The sequence below is a fragment of the Diadema antillarum genome, unplaced genomic scaffold, assembly GCF_040938485.1.
Source record: "Diadema antillarum isolate AM-2024a unplaced genomic scaffold, OU_Dant_1.0 seq00000927_RagTag, whole genome shotgun sequence".
Taxonomy (NCBI): Eukaryota; Metazoa; Echinodermata; class Echinoidea; order Diadematoida; family Diadematidae; genus Diadema; species Diadema antillarum.
In genome coordinates, this window is record NW_027271778.1 from 926,671 (window position 1) to 945,578 (window position 18,908).

Genomic DNA, 18,908 nt, shown 5'->3' on the forward strand with positions numbered 1-18,908 from the left:
GTCAGCTCTTATTTGTACAGGGTTGCGAAATCCTGTTCTATGCAGACAGACCAGCCCCTTCCATGGAAAGAGAAGCCTGATGGTTAAATTAGACCAAGATATCTTTTTACTTCAGTTGCTCTGCGGTGGCGCATTTCCATTCCACCAAGGAAAACAGTCACGTTCAAACATGTTGCTCTTGTGGCTATATATCTTATTCAGAAAAAAAAAACACACACACAGTGTTAAAATGATCACGTAAATCAAGGATGTGTTTGTTTAAAGACCGGAATCAATTACCTTCAAACCTTGAAATAGATCTCTGCAAATCACATAACAGCAATGCTACATTAGGATCGTATGAAACCCGTGGACATTTTGGGCATATCGCTATGCACAAAAACGGCAGTATGATAGATCGGAAAGTCCATGAGTGAAGTTTGGGGATAAGATTTCATTTTACGATCAATGCGCCCAGCCGGGATTTGGAAAAACTACACTTTAGTATAGTTTAAACATAAAAAGCCACATGTAAGCGGACGCAAAGCAAATCGTCGCTATTGTAATATGAGTAAAGCTTCGTTTTTGTTCACTCTTAAGGATAGGTTGAAAGAAAATAAAAATCTCGTATGGATTTCCCGTATGGCCACAGGAGATATAGGTCTCCAAAGACTGAACTCCCAAGTTGGTCTGGTAATTGAAAAAAACGTGTAAGCTAAAGCGAGCCACGAAATTCAGGTTTCTCGATTCATTTCTTTAAACCGGATTTTGGGTAATGTTCTCATAATACGGCTGTTTGGCTTGGAATTCATACATTTGAAACTTGGCCAAGGATTTCTCTTGTGAGCTGGCGATGTATGCAACAAGCAAAGCGAATCTTCGGTGAAGTCAGATAGACCAGTGCATTCTGTTGAAGGGGCGAAAGTTAACATACTTTGGTCACTTACCATTACAGAGATGGTATAGTTTGGGTTGAGGTGGGGGATTCAGAGTTTGGCTTTTTGCAAGATAATTAGACATTTGAAATACAAAAGAACATACAATTCTACGAGGAATTGAAAGTTTATTGGATAAAAAACGATTTTGAAATGACCGAAATGTCCAAAATCAAAATAAAACAAAGTGTTCCAAATAAAAGGTGGATCCAACCTTTTAGTAGGATTTCTTTGTTTTTGGATATCTCAGCCATTTCAAAACCGATTTTCATCAAATAAACTTTGAATTCATCTCAGAATTGTATGCTCATTAATATCTCATAAAAGATTCCTAATCAAATCACAAAAAGTTGGAAACCTGAAGGCCCATCTCAACTAAAATTATATCATCCCTTTAAGAGTTAGGTTTACTACAAGGCTTTCCTGTGAAAGATAATCACATGCATGTGTGCTGGTATTGTGTAAAATTGTTATATAAAAAAAACACGTTCTTTTTCAGCTTGCTGGTCTTTCGGTTGTTCGTCTCACAGTTTTCTTGCTGGCAAATGTCATCTATTTGTGTGTGTGTGTGTGTGTGTGTGTGTGTGTGTGTGTTTGATCGCGCGCGAGTCAGTCAAGTACGTTTGTATTTTCTGCACCATTGCTTGAAGATATGGATACAGAGATTTTATAAACAGACCATGAATTAAACAAAATGTTGATAAACGATGAATGTTCGCTTCTTGATTAATGTCTTTATTTAAATTGGGGATTATCATAAAACTATATGTTGGTTTGTTTTCCGTGTATTTTTGCCTGCTTGCTTACACGTTTGTGGTTCATTTTTCAAATTGTCCGTATCCTAGAGAAAAAGAGGTTCACATTGCTTGTCTTGGGGTAACAGAATAGTTTAGAGGAGCTCAATGGAGTGACACTTGAGCACTCCGATTGTGTAATAAACCATGCAGTTATCGGGAAACAAAGCAGCGGTGTATATCATGAAGCACGGCAACACTAACGCTGCTTGATGCTAACGACCGATATAAATCAAATCCAACGCAGAAGTAAAGTAGCAGCGAGTCTAGGATTCGTCGCAAAGCGCACCGTACGGTTAATCTGCTCCAATGATCAACTCCGCTACAAGATTGCATGCGACCGTACAATATCATGGAACGGATTTTAAACGCAAGCCATCAATCAAAACTGTAAACGTAAATGTAAGGAAAAACCTGTTGTAACAAAGCCATAGCAATCTCAAATGTATACTAGACGTCAGTGGGAGTTTTGTGAATGACATAGGTCCTACATCATGCATGGTATAGAAATACAACCGCGTTCAATCAATTAGCGTAAAATGTTTGGCAAAGTTTATACTTTCTAGATTCCTCTTATACCCTCCTCAGCGCCTCCCATTTCTTTTGTCTTCTTCTTCTTCTCCTTCTTTATATTCGTTTCGTTTATTTCATTTCCAACAGAGAGTGACAATGTACAAACACATCACGAGAAAAGAACACATAATATGAAAATCAAAATACATGTTCTCAATACGTCGAAATATCAAACACTATGAATTAAAGGAGAAATAAATAAACATATATATGTTATTTACTGCGTACTGATATATATATATATATATATATATATCTTCTTTTTCTTTGAAATCTTGTACTTCTTTCTCTTCTTGTGATCTTCTTCTTTCCATATTTTCCTACACACTCCCTCCTCGATAAGTCATTTATTGAAGAACTTACGCGCAATGACCATGATAAAACAGGCAATTTCCTGGTAGTATTTCAGAATTTGAATAAAAACAGGAATAAAAATGTCTCTTAGGGGAGAGAAGTATATGAAGCTTTTTCGTCAAGCAGATGACATAATGTATTCCGATATTCAGATGTATTTACTGAGGTACCTTGTCGCAGGTCTTTTGTTCCTTTCGCGTATATTAACACGCGTAGGTGTTCAATCGACACAGGCAAACGCACAGATACAGACACCAATACACATACAATAATAATAAATGTAAACACACATACTAAATCCCTGTGCACACATTGTCAACTTTGTGAAAATTCGCACACTATTACAGTGTCTCAATATGGAGAGACAGTGTGTGTGTGTGTGTGTGTGTGTGTGTGGGTGTGCGTGTGTTCCAAACTTGGAAAGAAATGCAGTAATGCGCGCAAAATTGTGAACACGTGATTGACAGGTAATTAAATATGTCACAATCCAATAAGGGCTGCCATTAATTGGGATGAAAACCGATCCTGTGCTCCGGAACGTGAGAAAATAATATCATTTTTTGTTCTCTTTGCAAAATGTTGCAAGAAATATTACCGATACTACTCTTCTTAACTTAATTTTCTCAGATATTGCTTTCGAATATATATATTTTTTTAATCCAGTTGCTGTGAACAAAAACTATTTTGACCTGATAGATTTTATTGGGAACGAAGATGAGAGAAACAATAAAATGAAATTTTCATAGAAAGCTGGCTAAGAACGTCAGAATTCAAATTATTATAAAACACATAATGGCTGTAAGAAGATAAAGAGATACAGTGCGCCCTCACCGTTTCCTGTGATGATGGCATCGTCTGTTCTACAGTCGTGGTCTGATTGGCATTTTTCACGGTCGATGTCTGGATCCTGGAAAGACGACAAAGAATTGATAACAAGATGTATTATAAACATAAATCAATAAGGCAATTATGAATAAATAAATGAATGAATAGGTAGATAAATATATAGATAGAGAGAGAGATGAATATAGATAAATAGATAAATAAGTAAATAAATATTAACGCGTAGCAAAAAAGAGAGAGATAGAGGAAGAGAATCATAACTTATCATGGAATAATGTAAGATAAAGGTACAATAATGTACGTTTTTGTGTGTTTGTGTATCTAAAAAGTAAAATGCTCATCAGTTCATGTGAAAACATTGTGTAACATCCGTCGTAAAAGGCGTCTCCAACAAATCAGTTGTTTGATTCAAGTGTTGCTAAGGGAACGGTTAAATGTCTTGTATACAGTGTTTCTATAGGCTTTTGTTCTACTGTAAACATAACTTATACCGTGCTGAATAAATAACTCATTGAGAACTGATATAAAAAAAAATATATATAATCTCCCTTGGAGAAAAAAAAAATCGTATTCGACGCGATTAAGCTTGCATTCCGCATTTGCTGAATATCTTGCTGAATATGGGACACAATCGTAACTGTTACGGCAAAATGTTGTTCATCGCTCCATGACAAAAGTAAGCGCGAATAAAGTGAATGAACTCTGAAGATCTACAAGGAAATGTAAAAAAGGGGGAGCGCAAAATGTCGAGGATTGTTGAGATAGCTAGATGTAGAACCAACGAGGAGGAGGAAGTGGATGACAGCAGACTAAACAAATGTCAGGAATGCCTCATGAAATGCAGCGAGAAACTAAAAACAGAAAATTTTGAATTGATACAAATCAAATGCCCTAAATGTATGTGATTCAATTCAATTCAATCCAATCTAACTCAATTCTCAACCGATTTAGCCATTCAACAATGAAGAAAAACACACACAAGTTGATAAAAGCCACGAAATGGTTACTAATAAAAGTAAAGCTAACAAAAAAAAACCAAACAAACGGGCGAGCAAGAAGGGTGCAGAATGCGTGGGAAGTGAAAAACTGAATGTGCTTTAAAAAAAAAATGGGCGGGACTTACTTCCGGACACGCCCCTCTCGACTGCATTGGCGATAAGACCATGTTCGTCATCACAAAGAAGCCGTTCGTTTGCTAGTGAAAGAAAGTCCGATGAACTGGTGATGGTTTATCGTGACATTTCATCTTCGTCATCAATTATTGTGTTTAGAAATAGTGCAGCTCACTGTCTTTGTTATCTTCTGATTAAAGTTACATTCAGACGGTGATCCTTAATCTCGAGGATTATAAGCTAATTTCGAGGATAAGCTCCATGGGGCGTCAAGTGTCGCACGGTCGATTTCGTTACGATTATTATCCTCGAGGTCAAGGATCACTGTCTGAAAGTGACTTTAGAGATTTATGCTAACATATAGGGATTCACTCATATAAAAAGAAGGAAACCTAATGAGCTTTTAGCTATGTTAATATCATATCACTTTTATCATCTGTCGGAATCATGATGTTACCAATATGAATAAAAAAGAACATTAATTTTTAGCATACATCAAACACTTTTTGACAGTTTCATTTCATTTCATTTCATTTCATTTCATTTCATTTCATTTCATTTCATTTCATTTCATTTCGTTTCATTTCATTTCATTCATTTATTTAAGCACGGCAACATACTTCAGTCCGAAGACTGTTCTTCCGCAGGTCCGTGCGGATAAAATACATATATTTTAACGAACGTATAAATATTCTTAAAGCGTTTACTGTTAATCAATCACATACCTTAAGTACACATTCTCAGGTTTCTATCGTAGCTTGATTTTTATTGATTTTACTAAACTTTTTCAAGCCAGAAGATTTTATTTCTATCTTATACTGCATTTGTGTCTGCACTGTAGGAATTGACAAAATGTGAGTTAATATCTTGTGCCCTTTCTCTTTACCAGCACTACATATGACCAGTAAACTTGCTTTTCTTTACCTAAAATGTGTAAACACAAAATCATCAGATCCTATAACAAGAAAAGAGGACAACATTAAGCAGTTAGACCAAATTGGTGTCATAGAAATAACGATCAGACTTTCCCCAATGCTTAAATTACGAAATACAAAAGGAATATCTTTTTAGGATTTTCCAGCCATTTATCTTTATGTTACCACCGTAAAAAGACTGGTCCATTCCACAATCACCGATGTGCTGTGACCATCATTACTCCTTTTTCTTTTCCAATGAGACGTTTCATTGTTTACCTGGGCAGGTATGACGTAATCGGGGACATCCCACACTCTGTTGTAGCGCTCTGGGAAAGGTGTTCGTAGCTTGGAAGAATTGGTGATGTTTGTGTAAGCTACCCCTTTAAGCTTGGACGTTGCAGACCCTTCGACCGTGTCTATACTTTGATAGCCTTTCTGCCAAATGATTACATACCTGTAGAACATCACAGAAACGACACAACAAGAGACAAAATGATTAGAGTCAAAAATTTTGTTCCGTAACCTTGTGGGTTGCGCATTAAACGAGGAAGACAAGTATTCAATCCATGTCATGACATTTGTATGGTGTAAGTATAGACTTGTACATGTGACACAGTTTATATGCGTGTTGTTGTTTTTGTGGTTGTGTGTGTGTACGTGTGTATGCAAACACACGATACATAATCATGATGATCGTAGATTGGACAACACATGCAAAGTGTTTGCGCACTACAATAATGGTACAAGGGTCCCTTGAAATTAATCATGCATATTATCATCATCAAAATTATTGTGATATTATCATCATCATAAATAGCACCACTGTGATCAATATCATCTTTTCACAGCACTTTTGAGATTAATCCCACAAAAACGACAATGTTGATTGTTAAAATACGTAGTATGTAGACCCTCGTTTTTACCCATCCCCCATGTCCCAAATGAAAAATATTGCATAACAAATAACACAGAACACTGAGGGCGCTGCCGTTTTTCAGCAGTCAATTTACCGATCCCTTCCGACCATCTCATTGAAACATCCGGAAGAGAATGTTTAGATGCACATGCTCAACTCACATTAGCACACGTAAGCAAAAGCTGTTAACATTCGACCATAATAAAAAACACTCCAGATTATGAGCCGGCTTCGATACCATTTCACCAGTCAACAGAGGATGCGGATGTTCTTGGAAGTATCCTTGAAAGTATGACTTACATACATGCCCCCTTCACGCATCACTTGGCAAACTGCCTTTTTAATTATATCTGCGTTCATTAGACCATGGGGAAAAAAGGCATAATTTGTATATGAGTTTGACTCACTCATCCCCAACCTAAACCCTCCTTATTTACCACCTGTCTTCCACCTGTCATTGCGGATATCTCTATCTATTTAATTCCGATCAAAAAGGTGGGGTATTTCGAAACAAAAAAGAAATCATCGTTGGTTGGCTTCTCTCTCCCTCTCTTAAAGGGGCATTCTAGATGATTTTCATAATTTCACATCATGTAGTACATAAATCGACAGCTCTATGTATAGATTTGTGGAATTTATTGTGGTCCTTGAACAGAGAAACCAATAGTCTGAAATATCTTCAACAAATTACACTGGACAATGTTGATGACATAGGAGCTTCACATATTTCAGAAAAGTAGCAGTGTAATTACATTAAAATACCACTTGCTTAACAAGTTCACCTGTGTAGAATATATGCTTGCCTTCTTCTTTTGTTCTGCTTCAATGAGCCTGAACTCATGTATTCTTATGGTGAAGCTGCCATGTCATCATCCTTGTTCATTGCAATTTGTTATAGATTTTGAAACATTCTTATTCCTCACCCCAATCACCCCAATCTGAAACTCTGTACTCAGTATAGTTGTTCAAATAATAGTCTGAAAATCAACCGGAAGTCTCCTTAGGGCTCGATAGCGTGGGGAGAAAAAGGCATGGCTCGAATGAATCGATCCTTCAATCGCTGCACATCGGAGCACATTCGAAAATCACGACTGGCGCAGGCGTGCTAGAACAGAATCGCCCCGTCAGCGGATAATATTATTTCATGTACATCGAAGCGTACGCTCATCGGTAACGTTCGAGATTCTTCGGCTGTGTGTGTACCGACATACATGACATAGACACCAGTCATAAAAGCTGTACACAATTCGTTACGGGGATTCCCGAATACACGACAGTATAATCAATCCGAGTCGGGCCAGCCTTCCATTAGTGGTTACCCATGCTACCAGGCCATGCTGCCGGGTATTTTAATAACGAAGAGAGATTATTTTGTAACAGGTCCGGGGTGGTGTCTAATGTAGCTAAAAGACAAATATTTGATATTCCACCTTGAGTTAACGCCCGCTGGGTACTCGGCCCAGGCGAATTGTACGTAATCATGCTCAGGAAAATATGACTATAATGCTTGATGCATGTTTGATGTGTATTCGGCGCATTTACAATACATGAATGTAGTGAGAGTTTCATGACGTGGGGACTCCACTGCCATCTTTCGTCTTGTTGAGGATTGCGGCAAAGGTTTGCTTTGGCGACCTTTTCTTTTTTTTTTCCTTCATCTAGCTCAAAATGAAGAATGGGACGGGTGTAACGTCAATTATTGAGCTGCCGAGTTAAATATTTTAGTTGTGTTACCTTCAGATCTGGCGCAAGAATGCAGTACTAATGACAGTGTAACGAAGGGATGCTTGCACACCTCTTAAAGGTCACAAAAAGGAGCCTGTAAGCATAGTAAGACTGGAGGAGGATTCGTTTATGGCATGCGTAAAGCGATACATATTCGCCAGTGATATTTTTTTTTCTCTCTCACTCTCTCTTACTGTAATGCACGTTTTATCTCCGATCTCTCAGAAGTAGGCCGCTCTCAAGGAAAGCAGAGAAATCTTATCGAAGAAGAAAATACAAAACCGTGGCCCATCTAGATCTCTTGTTACGTGTTCTAAATCTCTGGATAAATCGGGACTATCGCGTTGATCATGCTGATGTAGCTTTCTATTCTTGTGATTGAGCATGTGTGTGTGTGTTTTTATGTTTGCGCGTTTGTGTGTTTGTGTGCGCATTAATATCTCTGTGTCTGTACTGTATCTCTGATAAATGCCGAGGGGGGGGGGGGGGGGGGGGGGGGGAGTGGTTCATAAAGTTGGAATCGAATCTCGTTTGCAAATAACAAAACGTGCTACATCTTTGGTATGATATGAACAAAGAGTCAAAATATGAGCCCCACTCGTAAGGATCGAGAAAGCTGTTAAACAGTGTCTTGCCATTCATGGCCAATGTTGATTCTGTTGTCTCTATAGGAGACTTATTGACATTTCGCGGTGTGCTTTAAACGTAATTGCATTTTATGCAGTGCGTGATGTGTGTGCGTGCGCGGGTGTGGTGTGTGTGTGTGTGCGTGTGCGTGTGCGTGTATATGTGTGTATGTGTGTGTGCGTGGGTGTGTGTGTGTCATTGCCGATGGCTTCTCCCCAAATTCTAAGGTTCATCGTGTGTCATCCCATTGCATGTGTGTTTGTCAGCTCTCTGTCGAAAATGAATGAAATGATGGAGCCCCAATTCAGACCCCAGACAAATCCATCTCACTTAGACTCCCGCGACAGTCGTAAGCTTTGAGTTATTTCCCGAGGATACCTCTCTGGAGTGTGTGTATTTCTGCCATTGTCGTTTTCTCTCCAGACATCAAGGAGTGGTAGTAAATTTTCTTGTTTATAGAAGCCCTCTTGGGGCATATTCTCAACATTTTCTTTGAAATATCTTCCAGACGGCCCTAAAAGTCCCGTCGTTTTGTGCGCCTCCCATGGCATTGGGTATTTAGATTTTTGATCTCGCATGCCTGTGCAGTGCTAGCTATGAAGAACTCAGGGAACCGAATGTGGCTATGAGCTCTGCAAGCCATTACACCCGCTCTGGCCTGTTTTTTTAAATATAATTTAAAAAGATGCCCTGTGGTTGAATAGGTGGCAAACTGTGAATGCAGCACACACCACTGCATTCAGATCAATTTCAGTCCAGTTCAGTTTTAGTTTTTATTCTTTTTATTTCTGCATTTTCCAAGAAAATCACACAGAATTGTACATGTAGGGTGTATTCCTCAAGAATGAAGTACGATAGTTTGCGAGAAGCGTTGTTAATCATAAACACTATCACGTCTAGCCAACGATGAAGAAACCGTCATCAAATTTCACTTATTATGCAGCTTGGTCAATTATGACTCTGATTTTATGCGAATTGCTTCTCATTATGCAGAGACGAAACCTAGATACGACTATCAATCATGGGACAAAAATATCCACGTGAAGATGGATTTTTTTTTGTTTTTTTTGTTTTTTTTTTTGTTTTTTTTAGCACAGAATATAAATTCAAATGGTTTGTAAATGAATGGACTTCAACGTCTCTTTTTTTTTAATCAACATCCCGAGAGACACTCTGGCGCAGGACGTCGCCTTTCGATATCCAACGATTTCGATACATCTAGGAAAAACTTGTGCCATTCCAAGACAAATGGTAAGGGTCTTTATCATCATAACATCATCAACTTCCATGACCCGAAGGCTGCCTTTACCGATGCCAGTCCCGTACATTGAAATCCCTGTTAAGTAGTACGGTACGTATCTTACTTTTTGAATCCTTTACTCGGCCGGCCATTGACTCTGACCTCGAAGCTCCCCTGAGCATTGGATGGAAGACTTGCCATGCGACAGGAATCGTAATGAAACACTCGGAGGTCACTAGTTCCTACAGCTTCTACCATTGACCATTGAAGAGTAACGTCAATGAATGGCTTTGGGCAGAACGATGAGCGTTCATGTGGATCATTCTTTTATAATAAAATTACTATAGTTTTGTTGTAGAAACCACGCGGTCAGTGGCGGCTTTCGTACAGGCGGGAGAATAAGTACCTGCTTTGCTTTTGGTTGCTTCAGTTTTGTGTAACAACATTCTATTGTACACACAGGGATATTGGTCGCTTTCATCTAAAGATTCATTTCGTGATAGATATTACAAAGCTTTAAAGAAATCATTACCGTTGATAAGGAAACAATGATGATCTTGTACACTTACACTATATTGATATAACATTGTTACACTACAAATGCGTAATTACGAAATGATCAGTGCGTTCACGTTATTCCTTTGGATAAGCAAACTTCGCAGGCAATCGAGAGATTAAAGGCGGGAAAAGACACGCACAGTTGTCACGCACAATTGGTAGACCCTGACGTCACAGCTCATGAAAATCCTTAACTAATAATTGGTCAAGAAATTGCCGACAGTTTCCTTCTTTTTTTTTGTGACAGTGATGATGTCAGAAGGCCTAATTGGGACGTTGAATCCATCACATGTCACTGTCACCGAGTCAAGAGGATGAATTGTTATGGCTGTGTAAACTTGTCGGCCGTCACTCGGATCGACAATTATTGCAAGTTCATCAAAGCCCGTCTTCTCGAGCCACCCGCTAAGACAATCAAGAAGCGAGCTTTCGTCAGCAGGGCAATAAGTGATGCTCTCTCCCCGAAGAGTCCCGGGAGACGATCGAGAGAGATGGCGCTGGGGGTTCAGGGAGAGGAGATTACGTCCCCCACGCCATAGGGTCACTGTTCTGCCTGGCAGCTTTGAGGACAAGGAGGGCGGGCTCACCTCCTTTCTCTCTGTGTGAAGTGGATCCAATCACATCTAAAGGGTTGTAGTCAAAGTTTAACTGAACGAAAGGTTTTCAAGTGACTGGTATTAACCCGACGTGTACGGATTCTCCGAGGAATGTTGAGAAAACAAAGATCTATCATCATCTCTCAGAATTAATCAAAACATTCTATTCCACAAATTTTGAACAGATAACGTTGTCCCTATCTGATCATTGTGTCTTCTGCAACTATATGTGTTGCACCCTCATTGCGCGAAAAGGACAGGATGTGTTATAGAATTATTGAACGGCTAGTGTTCTGAGAAAAAGAAATCAACTGAATCACAGCAAGCTAAAGATATCATCATCCATTTCTCAGCTTCTTTCCTCGTGGATACTGGTCATTTCTCCTCCTCCCCATCTTTCCCATCTCCCTTGTCCAGTGCCGGACTGAAAACCACCAGCCGTAAGCTGACTGATGTCTGCAAGCAACCAAACCGAGGGTTTAGACGCTGTTCCTCATCCGTGCAACACTTCACTTGAGCCCACCTCAGATCGTCCCCCCCCCCCCTCTGTCAATAGCTCTCTTTCTTCATATCCTTCACCACTTTTCTCTCCATTTCTCCTGCTTTCTTCGCCTCTCTTCATCTTAATTACTCTCTCTCTTTCTCTCTCTCTCTTTCTTTGTCCCTCCTCTTTTACCAAAGAGCCAAGCCCAAAACAGCTACATCAGTAACTTTGCTGGTCGTTGATTCGAATCCAGCCCGAGTATGTATACGCATGATTTTTGTTACAATGGCTACTACTACAACACTAATTAATTCACATGCTTATTTACATCGATTTTGGGCAATTTGTGAATTAGTTGCAATGAAAACAACTCGAAAATGAATAAAAATGAATAAAAAAAAGCATGGTTGATTTGAATAAACATGTATAACCCCTGCATGCTATAAGGATTAAAGCTAGCACTACCTGTTGCACGGAAGCTCGTGGTCTCGTGGATAAGACGCCTGTCCTGTGATCAGGAGGTTGTTGGTTCAAATCCAGCCCTAGTTGTTTGTTTCTTTTCCATCTATGAAGATGGCTGGATAGCCCATATTCAGCTGATTAGCTGGTCTATAGTGTCCAGTTGGATGTTAGGCGGGACCACTTCACCGGGTTAGACACCCTTGTCTTTCACCTCTTAGCGATGAATAAATGAAGCGGGATCTTTTACGTACACGAGTTTTGACTCTCACACACGAAACCTCCTTTTTATGTCCTATGTGAGGGACAGATTGTTTTGCCCCTAGTATTACTAGAGGGGACGGTATGATTACACAAAACATTGCTCAGTCGGACCCAGGAATCAAACCCGAGTCCTTTGGATCGTGAGGTAGACGCGCTACAGACTGAGCTAACTCACCGCCCTTGAGTATGTATACCCGTCATTTTTATCATGGCTACTTCTAAACACTGAATACTTCAGTGCTTACTTACCTCGATGTTGGGCAATTTGTCAATCAGTTGCGAAAAGGACATCAATCATGTCAACCAGTATGTTGCTGGTAGTCCCGTTTTTTCGCTCACTATTGCCGGGTGTGGAGAAGCAAATGTAATGGAAAAAGAAACTTGCTCCGGAACGACCAGAAGCAGAGGGGGTATTCCGCGTTGGAATGGAAAAGTTGATGTGAGAAGTAAAAGTAGTTGCGGGATTGGTGATCTGAGCAGATAAAGAGGTGGTAATGATTAAGTAGGAGCAAAGTAGCGTTATAGTCCCATGATAGTAGCATGTATACTCGCAGAAGCAGTGGAAGTAGTTGTCGAACTTAGAGGTGGTAGAAGTATAGTTTTACCTTATATGGAACAGTAGCGGCGGTAATATCGGTGGCAGTTGTAGACGTCCTTTATTATTAAAAGTAGCTGTCAGAATGGTGAGAGTAGATAGTAGCATAAGTTGTGATAAAAGTGGCAGCAGTAGAATGATAGCAATAGTACTGACTTGTGTTTATGGCCATGGTATAGATATAAAAGTTGTCGTGTTGAAGTCATAGTGATATTGATGGCACAGTTGTACACAGTGTGGTCTAAATGTAGTGATATTTGAAGCTAGAATAAGGAAGAACAGAGGGGAAAGTGAAAGGGGAAAACAGAATCTGAATATTTTTTTAAAATGCTAATTCCCTTCCGACTTGCCCACTTATCGTCAAGGAATGACTACTTTTATATCATTTGATATGTTGCTCATTCACAATGACCTCGAAGTTCCAGGAGTTAATGAAATTCAATCTAATTTGAGTTAATTCGATGATCATATTTCATTCTCTCTCTTTTTTCAGAAGAGGCATGTCAATATTGAAAATGTGTGGCGACAGCTTCATGCATTACTAGATGGGTGTAACTCAAATCGAAGCGCTGCAAATTGAACTGCGTCATATCAATCAATCAAATTAATAATGATACCTTCCCTAGTCGTTATCGTTTATCATTCAACGGCAAGGTTGCGGATGATTATACTAATGATGCGCAAAAATTATGTGATTAATTTCCTCATTATAGAGATTTCTGTACTCGCTGAGGCCTAGCAAGTACGGGGGAGTGATACAATAATTGGCGTCAGCCATGACACAAAACCACCTGTATGCGTTTGTTGCCAGACCACATCACACTCAACATCACTACAGCATCCCGTTGCCATGGCATTGTTTGCTAACTCCTTGTCTCCTGCTCCAAACGTTCTGCAAATTAATCTCTTCTGACATTTTTTTTTTTTTTTGCATCCATTACAGGGTCGCAATTAACACGCCGGTTTCACAACATGGTCACTTACTTTGATGTTAACGGTCATGATTCAGTCATCGTCCAATATATTCTACTCAGTTTAATATATACCTTAAAGCATCATGGCTAGTGGTTGATGGGATGCAATCATGGTAGCCATAATTCCGTCCCGCGTGCACTGCGTATATTTCAGCATCGCGGTCCAAAGTCGCATTTGAAGCAATCAAGATATCCTTCAGCTTACCAAGGTTTTCAAAGTGAAAATTTCGTTGCTTAAAGGCACTTATAGATTTAAATCTTTCGAGAATTATGGTCCTCAACTCTTATCGGGCTCATAGATAGTTCCTGTATAGGTGACTTACACGTATTTATCATTCTTCCCCGTTATCATAGATAGCGGGGGGTTTTTTTCTTCAGTTTTTAAGCTGCTAATAGGGAATACGTTTTTACGAGCATTGTGAATATCTGTAGCATATACGACTGAGAACAAAATCTGGTAAAGTAAATGCTCGAAATGATATATATATTTTTTTCTGAATACCAAAGTTCAAATATGGTTCGTGTAATGTTGAAAAGTTTTTGTACTGTACAAGATAATAATTAGATTAAAGATTGAAAAATACCCATACCTACATGTAGCACAAAACCAAAGACACCCCGCCAAAAAACAAGCAAGCAAGCAAACAAACAAACAAACAGACGACAATGGTCATGGAAGGGGAGTAAACAATGACTGCCTTTTATCTTATTTCCGTCAAGCATTAAAAGCACTGAAAAATTCCGGGATATTGAGGGGGAAAATTGAAATCAAGAATCTGAAGCGCGAGTCATTCAGGTAAAGCTCTGGCGTCTCTCTGCAGTTTTGGCAATCTTCGTAGACACGCAATGGACATATCACGATGATTTTCGTTCCGCATTATTGGATGTAAAGCTGAGCGTTATTAAGGAGCTGGCGCGTGCTCTGTCTGCGATGAGGCGTGCACAATCGCCCCGCCGTGCTGGATGACAACTGATTACGGCCTTCTCCCCGCGGCGATCCAGCCGAATGCTCCGGGCACCTATAGGTTTGGCCACATTCCACCTACTCCCCCTGATTGATTTACCCCCCTCTCCACTGCTCGCCTCGAAGACCGAAAGAGATGATACACGTTGCTAGGTAACGCTGTCTCCTTTCTTATCACCGACAGCCATCGCGGCCAAATTGTCATTCATTATTTCGAAGCAAATCCAAAGGAGCGGGAGAGCGAATGAAGAGTTGATGAAAAGCGGTTGACTCTTAACATTGTTTTGTCGTGTCGGTTTTGTGTTGGTTTTCTTTCTTGGTTTTTTTTTTTTCGTGGAATGGATGACTTGCGAGGTGTCAGAATTTTGTCCTTTTGTAATCCTTGGGTTATGGATCTCTCTACCTGTCTAATGCTCTGCTAATAAACTTGTTGAATTGGATTCAAGATCGCTATTTGCTCTCATCTTCATTCCGCGAATGTCGCCCCGAGATATGTCGGCAACGCGTGAGTGATGATCGTGAAATATCTCGACGGCAGTTAATCACATAAAAGCGTCCCATCCACAGGCATTACAAAGTCTCACTGTCTGTGACGTAGAAAGGTTTAGGCAAAGCTGAGACTTAAAGGAAGCATACCGCCAAGAGGACGATGTCATCCAAAGATGGACGAAGGACGATCGACAAAGGGGAGAAGAAGTGAAAATATCAATATCACCGATGTGATGATCAGATTGCTTGGTACACAATATAACACACTCACACATACTCACAATTTGTTTTTATAAACACACACACAAGTTACACAAAAAAACGCACACACAGCATGTACAGTGTATTAGGCACACAAAACTGCAATAGCGAGACCATTATTGAGTAGTATATGAAGTAGCTGTGGACTATAAATTTTCCTACACGATCTGTGTTTCGATCCACAGTACTGGTATTGCTAAACCAAACACCATTCTTTAGCGATAGGACTGCAGGAAAATACGTAGACTTGTATAAAAGTCAGGCTTCTCATCTCAAAAGAGAGAGAGAGAGAGAGAGAGAGAAGAAGAAGAAGAAGAAGAAGAAGAAGAAGAAGAAGAAGAAGAAGAAGAAGCCGGTTTTACTGCATAGCGAAAGGAATATATCTAGTACTGATACAGGCAGACTTTAAACCCATGCAAGGTGGCTCTCAGAAAGAGCAAGAAAACCAGAAACCGCAAAATAATCTCTTCATCAAGACTTAAGCAAAAGACAGTAAAAAGTCAAAATATCTCACACTGAATTTCTATCATGAAATTTTTAAATCTGTGTCGTTCAAAATACTTCTTCCTTTCTGTAGACGGAGAAGCTTAATCAAGAAAAAGCAGACGGATGATTGAAAAGAGGGTGATATATAGGACTTGAATAGTATCTGCCCGAGGGTTTACTAATGCAGTATCACCGGCATTGTGAAATAATGATCACGTACAATTTAAATGATGCCAGATGAATACAGTCCTTTTTTTCCTTGTAGAGAGTCTAAATGATTTAGGGCTAATGTTTGAATCTAAAGAAAGAAATGCAAAAAAAAAAAGGACGAAGCAAGTATACTAAATAAGGAGTATTGGCACACAAAAAAAATCAATAGAACATAATACGAAGGAGTAATTTCATTGCCCCCCAAAAAACTAATTTTGAACAAAAAGAGATTACTCTCCGGTCGTAGATTCGAGCAGAGAAAGCTGAAAACTCACAGCGTTTATAATATGGTGTTGCTGGCCAAAAGGTGCAGAGACTTAATGGGAATCTAGGCCAGGAATCGCTGGAAGGAATCTACCTGTACTGGGGCCAAGCGGACTCCTTTACGGTAGCATTCAGATGCCATCTTTCATTAATTGAACGTCTCAGAGTGAACAGTCGTTGTGAGCGGGATGATCATAATATTCGACCTTCTTCGCGCATTCAGACAGCACTGATTGCGCTTTTAGTGGCCTCGTTCGCAGAACTCGTTGAGCAATTTGAAAGGAAATAAAACGCTAAGGAGGATTTCAGGTGGTCAAGGATTAACCGTAATGGCCATTACGGGATTCCATTTAGGCAGTGTTGTCAGGACTAAATAAGACGCGTGTGATGGTCAAAATACTGGATGCTACGAGACAATGTATATACGCGCATGAAAGCTCACCGTGCGGAGAGTAATTTAGGAATCACTTTGGCCTCCGGTTGATAAGGAGACTTGCAATTCAAATTTCAGTGAACATAGTGCGTGAGTACCGAGTGTATATAAGAGGATGACTGCCGCTTACAGTGAAGAGAAGTGAGAAAATCCTGTGAAGAGCAACTTGAGGGTTAACATTGATGAGGGGTGGGGGATACTTAGTAAGAACGAAGGTGTTACATGTATGCCAGACGCACGGAAGCAACTATAATGGTGAACCATTCAAATTTTCCTATTCGACAGAAAAAAAATATGTCTGAGCCTAGAATGTATAGTCACCCAGCTAGCGGAATATGCCGTAAATCTAATAAAGAACGAAAACATTTGTGATACCTGCTTAAGAGGATTATGATGATAATAATCATGATGATGATAAAAAATGACAATGGACGATTATGATGAAGACAACAACAATTAATACTAATGATTGCAGCAAAAAGTAATAACTTCCAGATTATGTATAAACACTTTCCAGCTGTTAACTTGCTCTTGAAAATAGTCAGTGTATGTCTATTCATCATCGACTTTAGTAAGGACGTAAGAGATGACGCGCCGTCTGAACAGAGATTCATATTCTAATTTCAATTAAAGGCTGGCTAAGAACTCATTTGGCTGAGTGACTCCCCTCATGAATGCATCGGCCGACCGTAATGGGCGAGGCGCGCTATGATGCGAATACGCAATGTGCAGCGGAATGAAGCCAATTAGGGGGCGGGGGATTTTGAATGCTATTCGGACAATTTGAGAGAAAGAAAATGAATAACAACGTCGCTTATGCTACTAATTGATACTAATCGAAGTCATTTAAAGCAGGCATGAAGAGTGACGCCCCGTATCCGCCTAACATTAATTCGATTAAAGACTGCTAGTTTTTGAAAACGTCATCAAACGAGGAGTTAAAATTTTCGAGGCATGACTGACAAGTCCTGCATGTAATTCTTTGCATTGTTGCACCCAAGCCAAAGAGAAACTGAGTGCGGGAATTATCAGACATGCGTATTAATTCAACAACTTAGGACTCGATGTTCGAATGCATACCAACCCCACCCATTTTGTGAACTATTGATTCAGTTATCCCTCCTTGAGGGGACTTCCGGTGTGCGTTTGTTTTGAACTTTGTTTCCATACTATTATGTCGATATGTTAACCCGTTGTGCGCTCTGAGTGCCTTGTGGCACAGAAAACCCACCAACATTGTATAGACACAATCCAAAGGCTTTGGCACAGAAAGGGTTAAACAATCTGTTACGAAGAGTCTGTTATTCCACTGTTTTTCATCGATAATCTTACTTCTATTGGATCATAGCTCACAGTGTCAAAGCACTGACGGTTGAATGAATGTCAATGCACTAACGAGACAAACTCTTGATGTTCGTATAGGAAACAGGTATAATTCACCTGTCTTGTTATCGGAATTGCCAATCCATCAAGTGGAGAGAGTGCTAAACAGTGCTAAGCATTCTACAAGGAACTATAACGAGCGTGGAACATGGCGCTCCGGTGGCGTTTCCGACCTTCATCCGACACATTGCGATTACACTTTACTGGACGACATGAAACTGAGACGCTTGTGCGGCTGTAGGCGGTTCATGTATAGGAGAAGCTGCGATCCATTTGACTGGCTTTCAAAGTTCTTCCATTCGAGTGAAAACAAAAATGTGCCAGAAGTCAACCACACAAAGTTCGAAGAAATGGCAATGTGACGATACTATTCAGACTTGATATAAAGAGCACAGGGAGTTAATGCAAATAGCAGAAGCTTATACAACTGATACATGTATAGTAACCTCTCTAAATACCTTAGATTGAGATGA

General features: G+C 39.7%; 1 protein-coding gene across 1 annotated transcript in view; it reads right to left on the bottom strand.

Moving 5' to 3' along the window:
- LOC139741416 (P2X purinoceptor 4-like) overlaps nucleotides 1-18,908 on the bottom strand; it is a 168,204-nt gene that overhangs the window by 77,244 nt on the left and 72,052 nt on the right. Inside the window, exons 2-4 of the mRNA XM_071652001.1 lie at nucleotides 5,784-5,961; nucleotides 4,602-4,673; nucleotides 3,467-3,542 (exon numbers count right to left, since the gene is read on the bottom strand). Of these exons, the coding sequence (XP_071508102.1) occupies nucleotides 3,467-3,542; nucleotides 4,602-4,673; nucleotides 5,784-5,961 (326 nt within the window). The remainder of the gene's footprint in view (nucleotides 1-3,466; nucleotides 3,543-4,601; nucleotides 4,674-5,783; nucleotides 5,962-18,908) is intronic.